The 25,126-nt window shown below is 44.4% G+C and overlaps 1 protein-coding gene across 1 annotated transcript in view; it reads left to right on the top strand.

Annotated features, from left to right (window-relative positions):
* The window catches only part of phf19 (PHD finger protein 19), a gene marked incomplete at its 5' end in the record, with an annotated part of 76,130 nt that extends 60,097 nt beyond the window's left edge, over positions 1-16,033 (top strand). Inside the window, 6 exons of the mRNA XM_083644525.1 lie at positions 3,656-3,723; positions 3,873-4,004; positions 7,191-7,251; positions 9,166-9,251; positions 15,105-15,182; positions 15,355-16,033. Coding sequence (XP_083500651.1) covers positions 3,656-3,723; positions 3,873-4,004; positions 7,191-7,251; positions 9,166-9,251; positions 15,105-15,182; positions 15,355-15,667 — 738 coding nt within the window. The 3' untranslated portion in view covers positions 15,668-16,033. The remainder of the gene's footprint in view (positions 1-3,655; positions 3,724-3,872; positions 4,005-7,190; positions 7,252-9,165; positions 9,252-15,104; positions 15,183-15,354) is intronic.
* Between the last annotated feature and the right edge of the window lie 9,093 nt (positions 16,034-25,126).

The following is a 25,126-nucleotide window of genomic DNA, read 5'->3' as shown; positions in this document are numbered from 1 at the left end:
TTTTCCCAGACATGAAAATATACGAATCATGTGTCATTAGGAACCCTTTGAAATAATCATAATTTTTTGAAAATTCCAAGGAAAAATAGGTGAAACGGTGAGTTTTATGGTCGGCAACAATTGTGACCGTTGGGATAACACCTAATCTAATGTGTATACTGAATTAACATCCTTCCATGCAGTCATCAAAATTCCTATACCAGCCCAGCTATTAACACGTTCACTGCCAAAGACGAGATATCTCGTCTTAAATTTTTTTTTTTTTTTTTTGACGGTCGGGCGTGGATCAACGCCCCCCACGTCTTTTATAAAAATATTAGAGCCACCGAACGTGTACAACCCATTCCACCGACCCACTAAGTGGCGACAGTGCTCTCCTGACTAGAGGAAGGCAAGCAAAAAGCAGCTTCCTCGAAGCCATTCTCATGAAAATGGATTGGCGAAAACGCTTTAGTTTTCGCGCTGATTGCTGGCGGTGCGGGATTGCAAATTTGCATAATAGATTACGGGTGGAACACACTTTGAAACACGCAGCATAAATATGACCAGAATCGCAAAAGCTTCATCAAAGCTCTCAACCAAAACTCCAAGAAACGAGCGAGTCCATCCAGACTTCCTCAAAGAGCGGCCGCGCAGACAGGCACAGCAGCAGCATAGCAGTGAGACTGGTGACGTGAGGTTACCGCAGCAACAGAAACGAGCTTGTGACACGGCCGCTGCAGCCAAGAAGACACACACGGAGGGAGGAGTTGGAAGCAGAGGGGGGTTTCCTGCTGTTATGGAGGAAATGACTGTTCAAAACTATTGTTTAGATGTCTGACGTCTTACTGATGCCAAAAATGAATGGTTAAAGTGACTGTTCTATCGAATTTCACAAAAAGCCGTTTATCTCAGAATAATTTTTCTGACGCTGAAACCATGCTGTATTCAACTGCTAATGCTTACATAACTACTAACTCTACAAACTAACTCTTTTAGACAGAGAAAGCACACATTCTATTAGTTATTTTGAGATATTGTGTGTTCACAAAATCTTAGCAGAAAAGAATCCTCGGGTCTTGAAAGATGAGCCAGAATCCTCAAAAAAACCCTCTGGCAGAACCTACCTACAGTAAAAAAAAAACGGCTGGCAGTGAATGTGTTAACACATTTGAGGGGGGCTGTCCTGGAGGGTGATGCTCTCTGTGCTAGAGAGTGGAGCCTATGTGTTAGTGGGCGGAGCCTCCAATACTGGAGGGTACCGCCCCTCCTCCTCTTCCTCCACCACCACCTCACCAGTGGGGGACTGGAAGCTGCTGTCATCATGCAGCAGTGGGGGGAAGTCCAGCGTGACCTCTGGGGGACATGGGCCCCTGCTCCGTTTCTGTGGCGGCAGCTGCAACACCTCTGTAGCTCCTGGTGCCTCCTGGTTGGTGTGTGTGGAATAAAAATCGTGAATAGGAGCTCGTCCCCACGAAAGAGGCGTGGTTTGTAACAACTAGCTAATCACAATGCAATATGGACAGCTCTGGATTTTACAGCGTCAGACACGCCTATTTCCTCATTCATTGAAAGCCACATCAAACTGTATTAATTAGCAGAGCTTTACTGCATGTCACAATCAAAGTCTGTGTTGGATATGAGTCTGTTACTGAAGGACTGTCTAAAGTTACCACTTTTATTCACATCAGTCATTTGATTTCTGCTGCGGTTTCTGCTTCCATGAGCACAGCAGCTTATACTCAATAAAACCCTTTTGCGATTAGAAGTGTAATCTGTCTAAATTTACTATTTAGAGCATAGATTTAATGTTAGAAATATAGGCTCTGAATCAACACTGTGCAGGTGTAGTTTTCATTGATAAAAATAGCAGCTCCGTTGCACACAGAGCACCTTAGTGCGCTTTGGAGACGTTTATGGTAACCTTTTTACACAGGTGATTTAGTGATATTTCTCCATGCATGCAGCGTTCAGCTGCAATCGGCAGGGTCAAACGTGCTTGGGAGCAAATAAAAATGAATATGTCATGCTGGAGGAACAAACCATAATCTTAAGTAAATATGAAGAATTCAAACATGTAATAAAAACCAAAGGCAAACCTGCTGCACATAATAATCACAGAAAGGAGGGCTGGCAAAAAAATTGCAGATTGTCTAAATGCGTAAGTTATTCAGCTTGCTTGATTTCGCCACCGAAGTTCAGCCATCTCCGTTGCGGCACATGGTGCGCTTTGGAGACGTATGCTTTGACGCCGGCGATTCCCATGAAATTATTGTGTTGCTTATGCAGTATTCTGCTGCGTGTATGACACAAATCCAGGCAGTAGCTCCGTTAGTACACGGGCGACTTGATGAATTGTCCTGATAGTATTTTTGCCGAGGTTTTCAGCATCCTCGACACTAATATACATAAAAGCCCCCATAGTGAAAAAGCACAGGGCGATACAGACCATCTGTGGCACAGTTAGGGCATGGCTAAAGCAAGGTCACATTTGCAGGAAATCACACAGATATCTGCTCACTGGAGAAGCGATACCTCTCGTATGATTAAATGGGTCTTGGCGGTCGCAAAAGACTATTTCTCTCCTGAGAGCCCCCCTCACTTTCTGTGTGCCTTCCTCACTGGACATTTCTTCCAGAAAGGGGTTGGCCATTTGCAAACTGCTGCTTTTCCAGGAAGCTCATTGGTTCATGGGCGGTGCCTTTTAAGGTTTAATCTTATCCTTGCAACTTAACCTGCTCCGGACCAGGTCCGCTGTGAAGCATAAAGTTGCTATGGAAATATATCTCGGTAAGAAGTGAACTAGCGTCGTAGCACGGCAAACCCAGGGTTAAACCTGAAGTTACCTCGCTAAGCCACTAATCTTGCTTCGTGGTATAGGACTCTGGTCACTAATTTCTCTCTATGCTATGCTCACCAATTTCTGAATTGAATTGAATTGAATTGAATGATAAAGGTGTTTAGTGGAATACATTGGCATACTTGTGTATATCAATATCCAGTTCTGGAAGTACAAGGTATTCAACAAATTATTTCAACTTAATTTGTATCTGTTGATTCGCCTCACTCACTAACTCACTCACTCATCTCATCATCCCTACTACTCTGATATGAACCGTATTACCTTAATACCACCCACGCCTAATGTCCAGGGTTTCTCCTGTATAGAGACACTGCCTATACCACACCACTCAATGTCCAGGGTTTCTCCTGTATAGAGACACTGCCTACACCACACCACTCAATGTCCAGGGTTTCTCCTGCATAGAGACACTGCCCACACCACACCACTCAATGTCCAGGGTTTCTCCTGCATAGAGACACTGTCTATACCACACCACTCAATGTCCAGGGTTTCTCCTGCATAGAGACACTGTCTATACCACACCACTCAATGTCCAGGGTTTCTCCTGCATAGAGACACTGTCTACACCACACCACTCAATGTCCAGGGTTTCTCCTGTATAGAGACACTGCCTACACCACACCACTCAATGTCCAGGGTTTCTCCTGCATAGAGACACTGTCTACACCACACCACTCAATGTCCAGGGTTTCTCCTGCATAGAGACACTGTCTACACCACACCACTCAATGTCCAGGGTTTCTCCTGCATAGAGACACTGCATACACCATAATGTCTATTGACACTGTTTGTTTGTTTGTTTGTGTTCAGCTGTCTAGCACCCCTCAATCTGAAAGAGGAAAGCAGCTGCTGGACGCTCTCAACAACTCCAAGAGCAAGTAAGACACACACGCACAAATGCACAATACCCACAGATTGGTTTTATTTAGCACCAAGTGTTGGCATTGATACAGACAATATATAATGTGTGTGTGTGTGTGTGTGTGTGTGTGTGTGTGTGTGTGTGTGTGTGTGTGTGTGTGTGCAGGTTTCTCTGTGGGAAGGAGATAAAGAAGAGGAATTGTATTTTCCGGTTGCGGAATCGCGTCCCCCCCAACCCCCCCTCCAAGCTATTTCCTGAGCGTGCTCAGAACGACAAGAGAGGCGGGGCCAGGAGCAGGTAACCCCGCCCCCTAACTCCCACCTTTAACCGCGTCCTCTATCCCCCACCTAGTCTCTCCCCAGACTAAAATATTGCGTTGAATCGCTGCGCTCCGCATACTACATAATGAGTCTGTGCCACTTCACAGCCACTGCTGGTTTTTGAAGGCTGGTTGAAATTGAATGAGTGACAGGTCGTAGCACCGATGAGAGAGCGGTTCGAATAATGGGCTGTGCCTCCCGTGTCATCTGATCGCAAAGACGTTACTGATTGGTGAAGACTGAATCCACCACTGGCCAAATGAACGGTTCCCTCCCATAACCAGCTGGCTGAGGGGAAGCATCCCAGACCCAGAGAGAGCTCTGCAGCATGCAGTAACGTAGTGTATCAGCGTAGGAACTCTCATGGGTCTGGCCAGCGTTGAGACTATCCCCCACCTGATCTAGATGGTTTGGGTGTGAGTTGCTGAGTTTTGGAGATATCGGACATAGAGATTTCTGCCTTCTCTTCAATACAATGGAACTGGATGGCACTCAGCTTGTGGTCCTCAAAGAGCCAATAAAATACATTTGAAAAACTCAACAGCAATGTCTATTTCCAGAAATCATGACCCAGTTACTCAAGATAATCCACAGACCTTGTTGTGAGAAGTTTCAGTTGTTTTTATTTTGACCGAACTACACCCGCCGACCATCTCACTGCGTCGTTAGTTAATCGGTATATTATGGGATGTGCCGTCGGTTAACCCAGTCCCTTTATGGCTCCGCCGGTGATAACCGTGGCCGCAAGCATTATGTTTTCCAGTTATCCGTCTGTCCGATGCTCGTTAACGTGATATCTCAAGAGCGCGTTGACGGAATTTCTTCAAATTTGGTTCAAACGTCCACTTGCACTCAAGGGTGAACTGATTAGATTTTGGTGGTCAAAAGGTCAAGGTCACTGTGACCTTACAGCCATCTGTTCCATCAAGGAAGGGTTGGGGCTAGGGATAGAAAGGTCGGGGTTCGAGGAGTGGTTTGGGGATGTGGGTAGTTTAGCTTAGTGGTAGGACCATATTCCATGATGAAAACGATTAGCCGTGTTGTCAGAAATGGCTCAGTATTTTAAATAAATGTATTTTAGAAGGAGAGCTCCGCACATCTCTTTCCCGGGGGAGGTGTGTCGGACAAGGACAAAGCGTTTATAAAATGTAAAAAGGGAGTCCCGCACACTTTCCAAACATGCAATGAATATTTATTTTGTGACGTTTCGGTCTTGGACCTTTTTCAAACAAAGAAATGTGTTTGAAAAAGCTCTGTGGTGTAAAACCCCTATAAAAGCTCTGGTGTAAAACCCCTATAAAAGCTCTGTGGTGTAAAACCCCTATAAAAGCTCTGTGGTGTCCCCTATAAAAGCAGGCAGCTCAGAATGGCTGGCAGAGAGAGAGAGAGCAGTGGACTAGTGCTGTGGAGCTGAATCCAATCTGCATGAGCAAAGGAAAGTAAGCAGTTTTTTTTTAAAGAGTTGTGGCCTGGACTGTTTCACACAATGACTTTTGAATTATAAGATGGAGCTGTTTTTATGAAGGCCCTATCTGCTTTTATCTCCAGCATCAGTCCACTGCTCTCTGCCAGCCATTCTGAGCTGCCTGCTTTTATAGGGGACACCACCAAGCAGCACACCAATCAAGTCATTCCATTACTAATGAGTCCAAATAGCTGGCAGCTGGGCAGGACAGGTGCTCTCTACTTTCCACCTTACATGGGCGGGGTTAGTGTCTCTCACACACACAACAGAGAGGTCCAGGGATGACATATTTTTGTAGGCTGAATGCGGAAGTCCCGAACTTCCTGGTTCTACACTGTTTCTGTCTATGGGATTTTTGAATGGGTTTTTGCCGCGATGCTTCAAATAAGGTCTCTGGGCAACGCAAGATTAATCAAACGCAAACCAGAGTTCAGTCGGATAATCTTCACACATGAGGACCACTTTCATGAGTTTTGAAGCGTAAATGCGAGCCCTAGAAGTAAAATGCTCGAGCTAAGCTAATCCTGAACTACACACTGTCGCATAGGCTTCCACGTCACGTCAGCACACAACCTGGACTGTTGTTGATGTGTGCACTGATTACCCCGGGCTGAACGGGGCTGAACCAGGTGAGGGAAAGAGAATTTCCGTGTTCGCCCTTTGAAGTGGTGACGTTATTGACGTATATATCCCCATCGACTCAAAAGTGTAGTCTCATTTAGCCGTTTGCTAGCTAGCCGTCCTTTTAACGGCAAGTAAAAGCTTCAAAACTCGTAAAAGTGGTCCTCCTGTGTGAAGATGATATTACTAAACACTGGTTCGCGTTTGATTAAGCCAGCGTTGCCCAGAGAGATTATTAGAAGCATCGCGCCAAAAACCCATTCAAAACTCCCATAGGCGAAAACTGTTTAGAACCAGGGGCGTTAGCATCGATGATTTCCGGACTCGTTACTGGACCTCTCTACTGAATTAGAGGGGAAAGACAAAAGCATGCGATGTCCAAGTCAAAACAAACCCAGTGTGTGATGTGATGTGGAGGTTTCTTCCGTTGGGCCTGTGTGTCACATTTCATAACACAGTATCCAACTTTTTTGATGCCCGTCCCGGGTAGAACCGTGCTGGAGGTTTACCTAGATTTTCACGAGCAGATGTCCTAGAACCTTCCTGTTCTAGAGAGGAGGGTTGGTTAGGGGGAGGATACGGATTGTCCAATGTAGTCCTCTGTGCGTTGCTCCACCACAGCAACCATTGATATGGGGTCGTAGCTGCGTCCTGGGTGGTTGTGGCATCTAGCCTGACTCTGCCAGACAGAGGCGGTGTTGTGTTAACAAGACATGCACCGTCTGAGCACCGGTCAACCGTGGTTCATTCATGCCTTCATATAGCCTCAGCCAGGAAGGATTTATTACACTAGTGGACCCGTGGGAGTTAGATGCACCTGGGATTTAGGCCGCCCTGGTCTGGAACATGACATCATCACTGATGACATCATCACTGGACTCAGCCAGGAAGGATCACATCATTAGGTAATTAGGGCAATTACCTAATTAAATCTGTCAGGAGGGGGTCAGGGGTGCTCCTTGCACTTCCTGAAAGTTTCAGCCCGATCGCACGTAAAACGGCATAGCTGTGGCCGAACAAAATTCTACTCACTCACTGTGTGTGCGTGTGTGTGTGTGTGTGTGTGTGCGCGTGCAGTACTCCAGCAGAGAGGAGGAAGAGGAAGGCCAAGTGGCTTCTAGAAGACGCCATCCCCAACGTAAGCCTGCTAACCACACACACAGCTTGTATCCATATTTAAGTTATCCTTTATTTATCCCCATGCATTCATCCTCTGCAGATTTGACCCATCCTCTACTACACACATGGGCAAAACATGGCCCGCGGGCCGCTACATGGAATTGCAATGTATTTTTTTATTTATTTTTATTTGTGCACCTGAACTCAAACATGCAAGATACCTGCTGAATAAGTGTCCAAATGTTAATGTCATTCTGGCCAATACTCCACTTCTGTTATAGCATTTCAGTCTGGAATATAGAATATCTTTCAATAATCTTTATCACTAAAAGACTAAAAGTAATCTCATGTGTAAGAAATTGCTGTTCTGGAGGTACGGTGGTTCAGTGGTTAGCACTATCGCCTCACAGCTCGAAGGTCGTGGGTTCGATTCCCACCTGGGGACGAGGTGAACGCTGAAGGAATGCGTGCCCGTCCACACACCGCATGTCCTCGAGTGCCCACCGCCCGGGTGGGGTCGGCAAAATGGCCTTTCTGTGTGGAGTTTGCATGTTCTCCCCGTGCCTCCCGGGGGTCTCCTTCATATAGGAACCCCCTTCACAAAAACATGCAATGTAGAAACGGTCCATAATGGCCCACCGTCAGGCCTGTTCTTGGGGCAGTCGATGCCTACCAGCCGGCGCGCCAACGACGTAATGATGATGACATCATCAACGATGACAATGATGTCATAGCATAGAGTTCACCTGTGAGGTCATCGGCGATGTCAGACATAACACCGATGATGTCATAGTTCCCTCGAACGTTGTGACATCACCAATGACGTGATGTCATACACCGGAACGCGACCATATAAACACAGTGTTCCGTGACGCTACACCACATCCGAGAGATTCCTGCTTGATTCCTTCGACTTCCATACTTCTTCAGGTATTCCTACAACCCTAATAATGTCAACCATTAGCACAACCAATTCCGGACCCGAACTGAATCCTGGCTACCTAACCAGCCAGGCCCTGGTGACTGACTGCCTTACACCCAAACAGGTCACCAGTGGTATTTCAACCGCGTCTGAGGACCCACATCTCGGTCCCTATCTCCATCTCCGTGATTCTGATCGATCACAGCGCGTGAGCCCTCATGCACGATAGCCTCAGCCTTAGACCAATCAGCATTATGGCAATTAATCTACCCTAATTAAAAAATCCGGCTCCGTCAGGTCATCTGCACGGGTGCTCTTTACACCCCCTGAAAGTTTCAGCCCCGATCGCACGGCCGAAATTCTGCTCTCACACACACACACACACACACACATACACACACACACATACACACACACATACACACACACACACACACACACACACACACACACACACACACACACACACACATACGGACACTTCTCTTATTATAATAAGAAGATACTAGCGGACCCGTCAGGGACATCCCTGTGAGATAGGCCCCCCTGGTCTATGACATGACATCATCACTGATGACGACATCACGGGGGGAGGGCGTTTAAAGGCAGTTTTGGAGAATATTAACATAAGGATTAGACTGTTGTGATGTCATTATTCATTCATATTCATTCATATTAGTCATTTATGTTATTAGTCTTTTTTTCAGGCCTGCGGGGGCCTTGTTGGCCTGGCGGGCCACCATGCCTACAGTTGTAGGGGAAACACTGATAGATAGATAGATCGATGTGAAGTTAGTGTGAGCGTTTTACTGCAGCTCCGTATTTAGTCCACCCTAGCTTTTATCTGCCTGTTATCTGTGGTTGGAAATAATCATTCATTCATCATTATTACTTTTTATTGCAAAAGCTAATACTATGTCTTTACTGTACTTTACGTTTGTGTGTGTGTGTGTGTGTGCGAACGTGTGTGTGTGTGTGTGTGTCTGTGTGTGTGTGTGCGCGCATGCGTAGAACGAGCTGTCCTGCAGTTGGACGTCCAACCATCACATGGCCAACATCTTCGACTTCACTCTGGACGAGCTACAGAGCCTGAAGAGGTGAGAGAGATGGGAGAATGAGTGAGGGGGGGAGGGGCAGTAACATTACATATAGACTATATAGATATAGAATGAGTGAGTGCGTTCCTGCTCATGATAAAGAGCTTTTCTGAAAGCACAGTTTGCAGTCCCGCTGCTTTAGTACAGTTAGTCCATGGGCCAGACCAGGAAAAAGTTTTCAACCAGGAAAAATACATTTTCAACGGATTATCTGCTGCTTGTTAGTATTTTTCAACCAGGAAAAAGACGTTTTGTACACATTAATGGCTCTTATATCATTAGTGCATGGTACAGTAGCTCCCTACGGCTCCATGTTCCAAACAGCTACCTATGTTCCACTAACGACAACAATAATAAGACTTCAGGGCTGGCTTTTTTAAAAAATATATTTTTTTTTTATTTTCAATTTTTTATAGAACAATATACGAACAAGACAAACAGGCTCAGACACAGGAAAAGAAAGGGAAAAAAACATACATACATCTAGGGATGCACCGATTGATCGGCACGTGACCGGAAATGGCCGATTTTCAGCTGATCGGCCTCGACCGGTGACCTGCGCCGGTCAGTCCACATAGCCAATTCTGTGCGCCGGTCGGCTTTCCCCTTTTTTTGTTTGGTCAATTACCTGCAGCTGCACGATGCACGCGTTCATGTGACGTGCGCACACCCCATGGCAGAGAGACAGATGGGCTGCAGCCAAAAGGAAACACATGCCAGCATGTCCTCCTCATTGTGGAAATTTAGCAGTTTGTCACACATGCAAGTCGAAAATAAGCCGCGGAGACAGAGGTGCAGGTGTGTAGTCCACTCCAGTCTGAGCGGCTCGCTTCACCTCACTGCCCCCTCTCTCTCCCCGGCCACAGCGCAACACAGCCGGCTTGGCGAAGTGAAGGTGAGATGGAGCCCTGTGTCCAGTATGATATGGTTATCATTCCCCGAACTGCTGCAGCTGCAATCCACAGCACCGCTGCTGCAGATCAGCTGCTGCTGCTATCTGTCAGACATGTTGTAATGTGGATACAGGGGAGGACTATTTGTTTCGTATTGTGAATAGAATGACGAACATAATAATAAAACGCATCGGACTTCAGTGTGCAAGGTTTTCTGTGCGTGATTAATTTTTTTTGGATGGTGGATTAAAAAACACGCATACGAAATTTTGGACTCTGTGTGTAAACTCTAATATTCAGACTGAATCGTCAACTCAAACTCATTTCCTCATCTACTCTAGAACAGCCAAATCCACTACTGTAGAGTGGGCGTGGCTTCGAAGGTCTCTGGGCTCCAGACCTATAGGCTATAAACTCCTTGTTCATGGATAACATTTTGATGTTCTGTTGCAGCTTTTTTCTTTTGGAAAAGTAAATGCATGATAGGTGTGGGATATACTGGAATTAATTGTTTTATATTCATTGTATTTACACCAAAAAGAAAAGCTCTGTCCAGTAACCTGGAACACTTTTATTTTGAGATGTGTTTGAGTGAGATGGTCCTACCTCATGCAAACGATAAGAAATGTGACATGAATCTTAATTTTCTATTCGAGCAAAGTAAAAAAAATTAATTGTAACCCGCCAATTATTGTTCTTAGAAAGAAAATCTGAATCGGCCAAAATCGGTATCGGCAAGTCAGACTATTCAAAAATCGGAATCGGCCAAGAAAATGGCAACCGGTGCATCCCTACATACATCATTGACATTCAACAATACAACATAGTGCTATCAGCCGCATAAGGTGCTTATGTGTTTATAAGAGATATCGTGTGCCTGGGATCCCGCCTAAGGGGTCCATGGGATACCAGCCGGGCGAGCCATCCATCACCCCCAACCTCAGTCACTTACCATTCTTAACCTCGTCAAAGTAGGTCAAAAACGGGTCCCAGATATCTGAGAACCTTTTAAGCGCGTTGGTTCTCAGGGACCTGAGTCTCCATCTGTAGAACAGATTCATGTCCATCAGCCACACCCGAAAAGAAGGCGAAGAGGAGGACTTCCATTCCTCCAGAATAAGTATTTTGGCGACAGTTGTCCCAAGTGTCAGAGATTGTTGCACAGCTGTAGGGAAGTCCAGAGAGGACTCCGAGCAGTCGAAGATGGCGAGTTCTGCCTCCGGCTGTAGAGTTATTTTGTAGGCCTTGGAGTACCAGTCAAATATTTTGGCCCAGAATCCCGTTAATGAAGGGCAGAACCAAAAGGCATGAGATAGTGTGCCCTCTGACGCCTGACACCTGTCACACAGTGGCGAGATAGAAGGAAAGAACTTGGAGAAGATCTTGTGCAGTTTATGCTTGAAGTAGTGAAGACGGTGAGCAACCTTAAATTGGATCAGCTGTTGTCTGCTATTAACTGAGCAGAGTTGTACCAGAGATTTTTATTTTATTTTATTATGGATAAAAAAAAAACACACAATCCAAGGGATAGCATGTGAAAGTGCAATCACTTATTTCCAACATGGTCCCTGTTGTTAAGGGAATCTTGAATCGAACATAATTTCTGATTTGCAGGAACCTAAGCCAGTTTGTGCCGGGCAACTCAAACTTCCTCTTCAATAGATCCAAGGATGCAAAATTACCATCTATAAATAGATCTTTGATGGAAACTAGCCCCTTCTCACTCCAGGCATAGTAGCTTTTATCTAACCATAGAGCCAAAAAAGAGTGATTGAAACACATTGGCGTGTGAACAGAAACATCTGGTAGACTCAAAACACCTCTAACTTGGTTTAAAATTCTGACCGAGTTTTTCATGACAAAACTTCAATTTAAATTCTCTAAGGTCCCAGATTTCTCCAACTTAGCAAATAGGATGGCTGGCAAGGAAGAGATAACAATGGAGCTGGCCTCCATTTTCTGCCACAGGGGGGCCCCGGAAGTAAAATTAGTCCCTTGCCGCCAGTACATCAGAGCCCTAACGTTGGCAGCCCAGTAGTACTGCCTAAATACTGGTAAGGCCAGTCCTCCCTCAGACTTGGGTTTTTGACAGTGGTTCTTTTAATTCCAGATGTAGGACAGAATCACGGAGTCTGGATTTTGACAAAGATGAAGGAACCTAGGAAGAGAAACCATCTTGATTGAGTTTATACGGCCAATCATGGAGAGGGGCAGGATTCTTCAGTTTTCTATAAACTGTTTAAGTCTTGAAACAAAAGTCTGCAAAGTTCAATTTAAATATTAATTTAGGATCTCTGGGAATGGTCAGGCCAAGTGTAATTTCTCAACACACTTACAGTATGACACATTCAAAACAAAGCCCAAGCTGCAGTATTCACAAGCTGTTTTGGGTTGTCCAGGGGGCAGGCTAAATAACAAAGGCAAATTCAAAACCTCCACTTGTCACAAAGGGTCAAAGTACTGCTTGGACATACATGTTGTGGAAGGTCCTGCAGTCAATAACCTACTGAGCAGAGAAGAAGTCAGTAGCCATGGGTCTCGTAAAAAGAATGGAGAATGTGACAAGCGTGGGACTTTTGAAAACAACTCAAGTGAAAATAAAACTGAAAAAGGGTGCAGTACCATATTCTGTCACCACGGCTCACAGAGTTTCTGTACCCTTACTCCCCAAGGTGAAGGAGGAGCTTCAGCGGATGGTCAAATGTGTGGTTATTGAAGAGATAACCGAACCAACTGAATGGTGTGCCGCAATGGTGCCTGTGCCACGAAAGAATGGTCGAGTGAAGAATATGTGTGGGACTGAATCGCCTCAGCTTCATTGACCTAACGATTCGATTTAAAAACACGATTTTAGACGGACAAGCCCGTCTTTATTGTCACACGGTTACACATCAACACATGCACGGAGGGCCACAAACACACACATGCTGACGGTGGCCGGTGAAATTTGTCCTCTGCATTTAACCCATCCTGGCTTTGTCCTTTCCTGCGGGGGGCAGGCCAGGAGCAGTGGTCGCTTTCTCGTACAGCGCCCGGGGACCGACTTCGGATGTTGTCGTCACTGGTCGGATGACGATGACGATCTGATCTTCTGCATGTTTTTAATGGGGGGGGGGGGGGGGGGTTATATACGGAGGAACCCCCCTGGGGGAGCACGGGGAGAACATGCAAACTCCACACAGACAGAAAGGCCCTTACGACGAGATAGCCCACCTGGGCAGTAGGCACTGAAGATATGGGGGGAACACAACCACAGCGCCCGCAGTGTCCCAGGCGAGAATCGAACTCAGGACCTTCTGACTGCGAGGCGACAGCTCTACAACTGAGCCACCGTGCCCCCTAACAACCTTTATCACGCCGTTCGGAAGATACTTTTTCCATCGCCTTCCGTTTGGCATATCCAGCACTCCAGAAATCTTCCAAAGAAAGATGAATAACCTTCTCAAGGACCACGCAGGTGCAGCACCTTTCATGGATGACATAATAGTCTATGGAGAAACCCGTGAGTTGCACGACCAACGCCTAAAGACCGTAATGAAAACACTAAGTGACGCAGGGCTGAAGCTCAATGAGGAAAAATGCAAACTGAAACAAACACAGGTCCAGTTCTTAGGCCACATCTCCGTTCTCCATCTACTCTCCAAAACGTTCCTGTGCTCCATAAGATTAATAAACATTATGGATATGAATGAATTTGATTGTGATATTAAAGATAATGTATGTTAAATCGAATATGATGCTGTGATATTGTCCAAATCTCCAAGAAGCCTTTTATTTTTATTTTTTCCTGTGATGGCAAAACACTATAGTCCTACATAATAATTTCCTACTTAGTGGACTTACAGGGTCTGAGACTTTATAGTGACACTCTTGTCTTGTCCTAACCATAGAACTGTCCTAGTGAATGTTATTCAACTTTTGTATAGCCTACTGGAAATTAAGCTGTTAGTCCATAGTGAAATAGGCTGTTACTTCACAGAAGATTGTTTACATTTCGCTCGTCTTCTAGCCACTATTTAATCAATGCAGGGATTTTTTTTGGAAGCCATAACAGTCTATAATAACAGACTCCTGTTGGACTCCATAGTGTATCAATATTCTTTCTATGTCATTAGTTTACTGATAGTATTTATTTGTTCACTCTGGGGTATTCAGAGCAAAGAGGGAGAGAGAGAGAGGGAGAGAGCATGATGATTCAACAGGGCAAGGAGAGCTGGTATAGATGATATGGAGGTGAGTGAGAAAAGGCAAATAATGACATTACAATAGTCTAATTTGAATATTAATTTAAAATTAGATATTCCTCTAAATCGGGCTTCAAATGGCCAAAATCTTCCGTCGGTGGGCCTGATATATCCTTTCATGGGGCCCGAAATCCCTGGCAGCGCCCCAATTCAAGTTTTTTTGTACTCCCGAGCAAAAGAAGGAAGCCATTGAGAATTGCCGAGAAGACAAATTTGGATCTAGCTGTCAAGGAAGTAAGTTGGAGTGTTCATCTTCCGCAGTGTCTCTATGCCGCGACTTGCTCCATGACGACAAAACCGTTATTCCCAAACCCCTGAGGTCAGAGATAGTGGAATGACTGCACGACAGCCACATGGGCATAGTGAAGTGCAGTGAATGTGCCAGCAGAGCATCTGGTGGCAGGGCATCGGCAAATTGTTATTTTTCAAAATTATTTTTCCAAAATTGTTATTTTTCAAAGTTATTTTTCAAAATTGTTGTTTTTTTGTTGTTGTCTTTTTGTTCTCAAAGTTGTTATTTATTAAATTGTTATTTTTCTGTGGCGGGGGAGGAGGAGGAGTTTGTCATCTGTGGGGGAGGAGGAGGAGTTGCTTGTGAATTTCTGAGAAACAAGTTTTCTGTCTGTCATTGAGAGAGAGCTGTGTTGTATTAGGTTTTGCAATGGTTTAATAAAGGGCTTTTGAAAACCTCTCTCTCCTCTCCTTTCCTTTCTCAGTAGTTCCAGTATTGACCAGGACTCTACTGATGCCTCCACATCTGGATCTGCTACAACCAGCGCCTCCTACCACTTCAGGTAACACGTGCACCTGCACGCGCACACACACACACACACACACACACACACACACACAGCTTACTATATTGCAGTACATTGTAGAGTAACACGCTTTAACGAGTAAACAAAGAGTTAACTGCTGAACCACCCAGCTCCTCTGACCTCTGACCTGTCTGCTCTGTCCAATCAGGAGGAGGGTGGGCAGTAGGAAGAGGAAGTTGCCTAGCAACAGCTACAGCCAATGGGCCACACGCAGTGAGGTGGGGGAGGAGCCTTCTGAAGGTACAGACCATGCCCACCTGAGCCCTGACCCCACCCACTTCCTCTCCGACCCCTCCCACATCCCCTCTGACTCCTCCCACCTCCACTCCTCTATCTCCTCCTACTTTGGAGTGGCGGGCCGGCTGACCAATGGGGAGAGGTATCAGGTGTTGGCTCGCCGCATCACTCCACAGGGAACCGTCCAATACCTGCTGGAGTGGGAGGGGTCAACACCTTATTAGGAAGCCCAGGGCATGCTGGATGGCCTTATTAGGAAGCCCAGGGCATGCTGGATGGCCTTATTAGGAAGCCCAGGGCATGCTGGGTGTCCTTATTAGGAAGCCCAGGTCATGCTGGGTGTCCTTATTAGGAAGTGTAGCCGATATTTCTCCGTTGTCATGGAAACCATTTTGTTTCCTCCCAATAAACCTTACGTTTAATTCAGTCTTGATGCTGATTGGTGGAAACATCCAGATCCCCTGATCCAGTTAGTAGCTAGTTCAGGAGTACCAATCCTGCGTCTCTTCACTCAAAGCTCACCAACACATAGAGAGCCAAAGTCACGCCCAGCTATATTTAGAATCAGTAGCTATATTTAGAATTAGGAGAGCCCATAGAACATTTCACTCAAAAAAATGTTTTTCCAATTGGATAGAATCCCTTGGTTCGTATGCTTGACCCGGAAGTGGGCGTGAATTTGGTGCTCTATTTACTTACATCGTTACATTGTGCACTGCCAGTTAATTGGTTCGTTAACGTTCAGATTTTTACGGTGCCCGGGAGAGGCCACGTTTTACTGTAACGTGCACAATGTGCTCCAGCCCTTTTTGTTTGTTTTGTTTTTGTGATTGGATTTCCTCTTACGTGGCCAACATGGCTCTGGGTCTTCAACATCTGGCTCTGGGTCTTCAACATCTGGCTCTGGGTCTTCAACATCTGGCTGTGGGTCTTCAACATGTGACTCTCTGTCTTCTGGGCGTTGGGGACTGGAATGGAACTCATATGATTGTTGAGAAATGTGGATCAAAGATAATGGGCTGTTCTGGTTCTGAACAATAGAGCACATCTTTTTGTAGACCAACCCAGAAGTTGGCATCGCCTGGTTCTGGTGTTTTCTGGTGATTGCCAAAAATCGCAATAGCCAGAAAACACTTCAAAAATCATAAACGTGGTCCTCATTTGTGAAGATTATCTTGCTGAACACAATGTCTCAGTTTCATAAACTTTTGTTAAGCACAGACCTTATTTCAGACATCTAACCAAAATCCCCATACAAAAGTCCCATTAACTTCCAGACGAGGGAACCAGGCAATGCTAACTTCCTGGTTTATGACTCATGCAGAACTCTATTAGTCAGAACATCCGCTATCACACATTCCAATACAGCCAAAGAATACACACGTGCCCCCCTCCCCACCCCCCCCACACACACAGAGTAATGTGTGAATATAGTGTTATTATGGTCTGTATATTATCAAGCTGAAGCTCCTGTTACTTTCCACACAGTGTTCTGATGTTCTGATCAATATGTTGTCTGAGGCTGATATATTGATATTGATCTTGATATTGATGATATTGATTTTTTTGTTCCAGTATTCAAATCTTTACATATTTTCGTTTTCATGCCAGAAACTTCCCAGCATTCCATTTTCTCCTTAAATCATAAAACTCTGCATAAAACTCGGACGAACTACAGAATGAGCTGCGCAAGATCCAAGATGGCAACGGTCAAAACGCCAAACTACAGGCTTCCAAACTGGAGTCCACAAACCAATAGGTGACATCACGGTGACGTCAGAGTGGCTACGTCCATATTGTTATACAGTCTAAGCATCACAGCCAAAGCCCTGCCCCCATTAGCCGGCTGACAGACAGATAGGCGACATCGCCTCCTGCTGGGAGGAAATAATCAAATCTATTCACACTTTATAAGCTGATCCCAGGTCAGGTTAAAGGTTCATTTCAATAAGAACAATATCAGCCTCGATATCCACGTTCACTTGACAAAATGTTGCTGTTTAATAATCGCAGGAATGAGTCCGGAAACCCTGGATTTTAGCGCTTCCGGCTCTTTCATGTAAAAGTCAATGGGATTTTTGTATGGGGATGTAATAATTCATAAACTTTTGTTAACCACAGACCTTATTTCAGGCATTTAACCCAAATACCCATACAAGAATCCCATTGACTTGGAGGTGAGGGAACAGGAACTGCACTGACTCCTAGGTTGGCCTGCAAAAAAACTCATCGCTGCGATACTCAATATAAGATCAATATCGGCCTTGATATCCATGTTCAGTTGACAACATGTTGTTTTACTAGGGCTGTCTCAAATACATTTTTGGGTGCTTCGAAGCTTCAGTGAGAAGTATTTGAATATATTCGAAGTTTCGACTGGGAATCGAACTTCAAGGATTTTCCTTTTTATTGAAACAAAAACGGCTCCAAAATGTGCAATAATCGCATCAAATAAATTACAGCCAAAGCCCATAAAAATTAATCCATTCATCCAGGAAATTGTGATTTTGTGATCACAATAATGAATGCAAATTGAACGATTCTCCGCAATATTGGCGGAGGCTGACAATTTTTAAAGATTTGTGCAATTTCTCCACAAAAACTGCAAAGCAAATTCCTCAACTTGCAATTTTTGACAGTTTTAGCAGTGTTACAGCAAAAAAAATCACACTTTGTTCAATTCCATTGCAATTTTTGAGAAAAGTTGCCTTTAGGTAGTAGTTAGTTATTTTTCCCTCAACTTGCAAATGTTGCCAGTTCCTGCAATTTTACAGCAAAAAATCACATACAACTTTGCAAATTGCATCCCAATTTCTGAGAAAAGCCGCTGCTAAATCAAGCATTTTTCATCGCAACAATCAAACAAAAATCCTGAGGGACTGAATAATTAGCTGATATGTACAGTAGGCCCCCTGCTGGCTGCATGGTCAAACTGTCAGTTTCAGTGCTGCTAAGTAACGTTAGATGTGAGCTGTGAAGCACAAAACTATCACGAAGGTTAAATGTGCTTGTGTGAGAGAATCAGTAATAATAATAATTAATGTTGTTGATGCATAATGAATAGTGTTGGATTACTATTTAAAAACAAATGTAAAATACACTCACACACACAAAGCATTCGAATAGAGAGCCAAAGTCATGCCCACTTCTGATTTAGGCATACAAACCAAGGGATTTCATCCGCCATTTATTTTTCCATAGACATTTTGTAAAATGCTTATAAAAATAGTTTTATTTGGTCAAGCCAAGCGATTCAACTATAGTTGAAATCACGAGACTATAGAACATTTCACTCGGACCAAAACTAAAAAATGTGTTTGTGTGGGTGTGGGTGTATGTATATATATATATATATATATACATGTGTGTGTGTGTGTGTGTGTGTGTGTGTATATATATATATATATATATATATATATATATATATACATACACACACTGTATATATGCACACACACACACAGAGCGATTTTTATTTTTATTTTTTCATAATTCTTTGGGGTGGGGGGGGTCCAAGTGAGATGTTCTATCGTCTCTCCTGATTCTAAATAGCTGACTCTTGGTTTCCCCAAGTAAATTCTTTTCTAAGCATTTTGCAAAATGTCTATGGGAAAAAATATGCCTAACCTGGAAGTGGGCGTGACTTTGGCTCTCTACTGATTTGGACATTTCAAAAATTGAAGCTTCGAAACTTGGAATCATTTGGGTCAGCCCTACTGTTTTACCTGTTTTCTTCAGTGTTCCTATTATTTGCCTATAACCCCCCCTGTTTTATTGCACTATTGACTTGTATCTATGCAAACATCAACCATAGTAACCAAATATTATTTGCTAAAACTCTCATAGGCTAATTGATTGTGGTGATTGATTTGTGATCAGGAGCCTTCTTGTGTTCTAATATAAAAATCAATCAATATTTCGATAAGATGCTGTGACATCAGAGCTGGGATCAGTTCAGAAAGCAAGCATTCCCTGTTGGTTTCAATGGCGAATGCTAACAGTGCTAATGGAAGTGCTGACTCTGCCCACTTTAAATTAACTGTCACTGTCACTTTAAACCTATAGCACTTCCTGTTGGCTGTCACGGTAACCTCTGCCATTGGCTGTTTGATGACCAGCTTCCTGTTTGTATGTTTCTCTTCCTGTTCAGCCGGCCAATCAGCTGGCGGCGTTTCATCTGAATAAAGCAGTTCTGATGTTCAACGTCTGATGTGATTCTGTACACGCCTGTGTGTTGGTGCGCGTGCATGTGTGTGTGTGTGTGTAGGCACACACGCCCGCGTGTCTCTGTGTGTAAGTTGTAAAGGGATGGGGCTGGGGGGGGGATAGAGAAAGGAAAAGAGATACACAGAGAGAGCGTGACCAGACAACTGTCAGACAGCACTCTCTAGAGGCCTCCTGGCAGCATGACGTGTTCCAGATAGAGCATGCCAAGTGGCTCCACCCTGGACACGCACGCCCACTTCCAGAGACACGGTAACAACACACACACACACACCTCCAGCTGGTTGGAAATGGGCCCTCTGTTTCTATGGTAACAAGAGCTTAGCTGCTGCCAGAGAATGTGCTGTGTGTGTGGTTGGGGGGTATAACATTAACCCTCCTCTAGAGAAACACTAGGGCCCAGCAGTGGCTTATCACAGATATATCGGTATGGACGTACTATAAGTTGTCCGATATGCCCCCATATTTATTTTATTATTTAGCTATATAGGCATTTTATGTACGGTACATTTGATATACTAGGCATCTCGCGCGCTACGCAAGCTCGATTCCTAGGCTCGCCCGCTGCACGGCCTTGCCCGCCTTGCAGCTCGCCGAGCTCGCCCGCTGCGCAACCTTGCCTGCAGCTCGGCGGCTGCGTGGCCTTGCCTGCTCTATTGGTGCGTGGGTGGGTGTGTGTATGTATGTGTTGCTCACAAAATGTTATTGCCCTTAGATGTGTGTGCCCCCTAAGTTTACATCAGTGCCTATGACATCATCAGTGATGTCATTCATCTTATGACATCACTGATGTCATTCATCTTATGACATCACTGATGACATCAGTGATGTCACAATGCCTCCTATGACATCGATGGGACAAAAATTGAAACAAACAAACATTGCCCACTTGCTCCCTTTTGTATGACTGTTTAACGGAATTGTGTTCCTAGGGAACAGAAGGAACAGTTTGGAACATTTATGTCCTGTCAATTATTGTACTAGCAAACACTGCAAAAGGAAGTAAGCTGAGGGCAATTTAGAATGTTTATGAGATCGGCTTGAAACCCTAAACACACATACATTTATATATAATAGGAATCTCGCGTGGCCTCGCCAGTCCTGTAGCTCGCATTCGCAGCTCGCCCGCTGCGCGGCCTTGCCCGCAACTCTGCTGCTGTGTGGCCAATGAGACCAGCATCACTGATTATGTCAGATTTATGACATGACTGATGATGTCATCAGTGGGATTTATGACATCACTGATGATGTCACAGTGGGATTTATGACATCACTGATGATGTCACAGTGGGACAGAGAAACAGAGCCCGAGCTCCCATTTATGTTGGGATATACTAGGCTGCGCGGCCTTGCCCTGGCTGCTCCTTGATGGTATACTTCAGATATGCTGGATCATGTGTCCTGGAGCCGGCAACATTCATCATCATTTCCTTTATTTTACCAGGTAGATTATTGAGAACACATTCTCTTTTACAATAATGACCTGTATATGTATATTCAGCTGTCCATGGCTGAAGATGGGGGTCTGAAGCCAGACTCCCACTTCTTTTTTGTGACATCACTGATCACTGATGATGTCACAGTGGGATTTATGACATCACTGACGATGTCACACATCACTGGGATTTATGACATCACTGATGATGTCTCAGTGGGACAGACAGACAGAGCCCTAGCTCTTTATACTGATGATGATGATGATACACCGTATTTCTTCTAATAAACGCCCGGACGTTTATTTTGCTAAATCAAGCCAGACCCAGGGCGGTTAAAGGAGACCCGGCGGATATTAGAAGAAATACAGTGTGTGTGTGTGTGTGTATATATATATATATATATATATATATATACCACGAAAAAATTACGCTTAGAGCACCCACATGGCCAGCAGCGGCTCTGCCTGCCATAGAATGCAGCTCAAAGTGCTTTACATGCAAAACATTAAAACAAGAGCAAATAAAACCCCAGCATAAAAAAGACATTACAACACTATACAATTATTAAATATGGATAAATTAATTAAAAGCAACAATATAAAACAATTATTAATTATGATTAAATTAACTAAAAGCAAGACCATAAAAATGTGTTTTGAGTTGTTTCTGAAAACTTTCAACAGAGGTTGCTTGATGTAGTCGGTGCAAAACTAAGAACCTATCGTCACCTATAAGACAGTTATGGTGTAGAGCCCTATGTGAACCAACCACCTACCGACAGGTGGTGTGGTAACCTTGGGACTGAGGCGGCCACCCACATTCCTTTCCCCGTGACGCATCCGCCCAGATTCCAAGACGCCACTCCATCTTCCAGCCCATCTGCGCAACGACGCATCGACACAGCAAGGCTGGGTAGTGAGAGCTCTCGTTCTCACTCGTAAAACCTGGGTTGTAGCACAATCCGAACGTTTTACTTCGTTTCGAACTCAAGTTCTCACTCTAGTGCCAAATTCAACCCGCCCTTGCTGCCGAGAGCACTCCTCAGAGCGACCCGAGAGGCATCGGTGGACAACGGACGCATGGCGAATTGCTCATGCCCAATTGTGTGGCATTTGGAGAGGCAGCGACACTACCTTCTCGCCTTTGACAGTACCGCATGCGCGAAGAGCGAGCCGGACACGTCAAGACTGTAATACCTAACAAACATGTGATGAGAGGCCCATGAGCACGCACATGTCCTCCACCGATACACCGCGCAATAATGCGCAAGATGTCGCAACGCCTCGCGTAGAATGCGCCTTGATACCCTCCGGGGGTATCTTACCCACGGCAGAGTATGCCAAAGCAAACGCCTCCACTATCCAGTGCAATTAGCGATCCTTGGATAGGGGTCTGCCCTGGGTCCTCTGCCCGAAACAGACCAACAACTGGTTTGAAGTGTGTAACGAGCGCGTCCTGGCCACATAGGCCGAGAGCGCCCTTATGGGGCACAGCATGTGCAAACGTTGCTTCTCGTCCGAACTGAACGGCGGGAGACAGAAAGCTGACAAGTCTATGACCATAGACCTAAAGCTGGCATTAATATTCTTAGGTTGATACGCAGGGTTAGGTCGCAACGTGAGCCTGCGCCCATCATCCGCGAACACCATGCAGGACTGCTGCACCGAGAGGGCAATCAGGTCACCAGTGCCTAGTGCAGGAAGAGAAGAAGATTTGGAAGGCAGCTATTAAGCTAGTGTTCACAAAATTGGTTTGTTTTAAGCCAGTTTTTGAGCTGGCTTTTGAATGCCGCAAAAGTGGGGCTTTCCCTAATAGCCATAGGCAGTGTATTCCAGCTAGTGCTGCCATTGATCGACCAGGTGTTTTTTGAGAACAACTTAACTGGCGGTTAATTGTTATATATAACTCACCCGTTTAGAGTCAAATACTAGGTGATCCAAAAATACTTTGTTCTGGGTGTGACACGGCCAAAGTCTTTTTTCCTTTCAGCACCCCCTTAAAAACCGTTCCCGTGTCCCTGCTGGTCTTCGTCCAGCACATTACTCTAGGATCCACTGGCTTCCTTCTTGGTGATCATTTCAGTTACAACACGCAGACAAAACTCGAAACAAAACTCTATTTAAAAAGAAAGGGGAAGTCCATCTCAGAGCATTTAGCCATCTTAGAGCCTTTCTCAAAATTATTCTTTAAGCCATGTGGTTCTTCCCGAGCAGCCATCTTAGAGTTCTAGCCTAATGACATAAACATGTAAGCTCTGCCCTCTCAGTGGGAAAGCCAGTCAAAAAGCTAAATCGGCAGATTCTGCTGCAACACCTAAGAAGTGCATTAATGTAACTGCTTTGGGGTAATTTCTTTAATGTAAACAATGTTTTTTAATAATGCACCAGCAGGTTAGAGGGTTCCTTGTACAATTTACAGCATTAGTTCTCTGAGAATCTCTTTCATATCCAAGCAAAATTAAAATATATATATCCCTAACCCGAATCGATGTTGAATGGAAATAGGATCGAATCGGGACCTTAATTGTGAATCGGAACCGAACCGATTCAGGAAATCAGTGCCGATGCCCAGCCCTATACCAGAAGTAAACACGACTAGGCAAGCCTAGTTGACCCCGACATGGCTACAGGCACGTTTCAACAATGGGCAATCAGTAATTAAGCCCCTGAGACATTTCTTGGCCGGCCTGTTGCAGGTCTGACAAAAAGGTTAATTTTATATCTGAGAGGTGCTGGATATCAAATCTCTGATGCTTGTCGCTACCGTTTAAATAACCGTTACTACTACAATTAATATGAATAAAGTTAGACATGAATTCAATGAATTAAAACAAATAAAATTGAATAAAAATAAATAAAAATAAAAGCAAAATAATGAATTAAAAGCAGAATTGAAAGAGAAATGAAAAAGCAAGAACCACTAAAAGAGCTAAAGTAAACATACACCTATCTCTAAAAGATGTGTTCTAAGAAGTGACCACATGAAATTGAATATTATGTTAAATAATGGAAGAAAAAAAACACCTAAATGTATAGACCAATTATACGCCTACGTCACAATGACAACAAAGCGAGCTGCGCGCGCAACGTGTAGGCAGAAAACCCTCAGCCCAGCATTCACAGACAGCGAAAAAGCCCCGCTGTCAGTACTGCTCTATGCCCATCTGCAACACACAGTTATATTTTAGTTTTAAAATGCAGTTCTCGGCTTACTACCACAGCTTATCGCCTAGTGATAAGCAATGTTTGCATCGAAATTAACGTTGTTTAATGGGATATGTCTTACAGACCCATACGCACTGGCGCTGTCAATTGGCCAAGCCTAGTCATACATATCGTGCATTCCTTTATAACTGGGGATAGCGTAGATAATTATTCTGTAACTTGCAAAGATATATTGTTATGTTGATAATGCACACAACTCAATAATGACATTATGTAACGTTACTTGGTCGTTAACTAACCGAGCGATGTGGCTGAGCAGCCTACAGTTTCAGGCAGCTTACCTGATTATGAAGAGCACTGCAAAGTCGGGCATTTTTAACGATTTCCTCTTTCGGCTTGCAACCAAAGACACCTACGGTTAGCATTAAAAGCAAGGACTAAAGTTTTACCGAATCCCGTCAACTCATACTGCTTTTATGCAAGCCGAAAGAGGAAATCGTTAAAAATGCCCGACTTTGCAGTGCTCGCTCATTTCATATCAGGTAAACTGTAGTAGGCTGCTAGTAGCTAACAGCCACATCGCTCGGTTAGTTAACAACCAAGTAACGTTAAATAATGTCATTATTGAGTTGAACTGATTGGAACGAGGACATCATTAAAAATGCCCAACTTTGTAGTGCTCTTCATAATCAGGTAAGCTGCCTGTAGCTGTAGGCTGCTCAGCCACATCGCTCGGTTAGTTATAACGACCAAGTAACGTTACATAATGTCATTATTGAGTTGTGTGCATTATCAACATAACAATATATCTTTGCAAGTTACAGAATAATTATCTACGCTATCCCCAGTTATAAAGGAA

This window comes from Poromitra crassiceps (genome assembly GCF_964638095.1).
Source record: "Poromitra crassiceps genome assembly, chromosome: 10".
Classification (NCBI taxonomy): Eukaryota; Metazoa; Chordata; class Actinopteri; order Beryciformes; family Melamphaidae; genus Poromitra; species Poromitra crassiceps.
The sequence above is the reverse complement of the archived record's forward strand: the minus strand, read 5'-3'. Positions and strand labels throughout refer to the sequence as shown.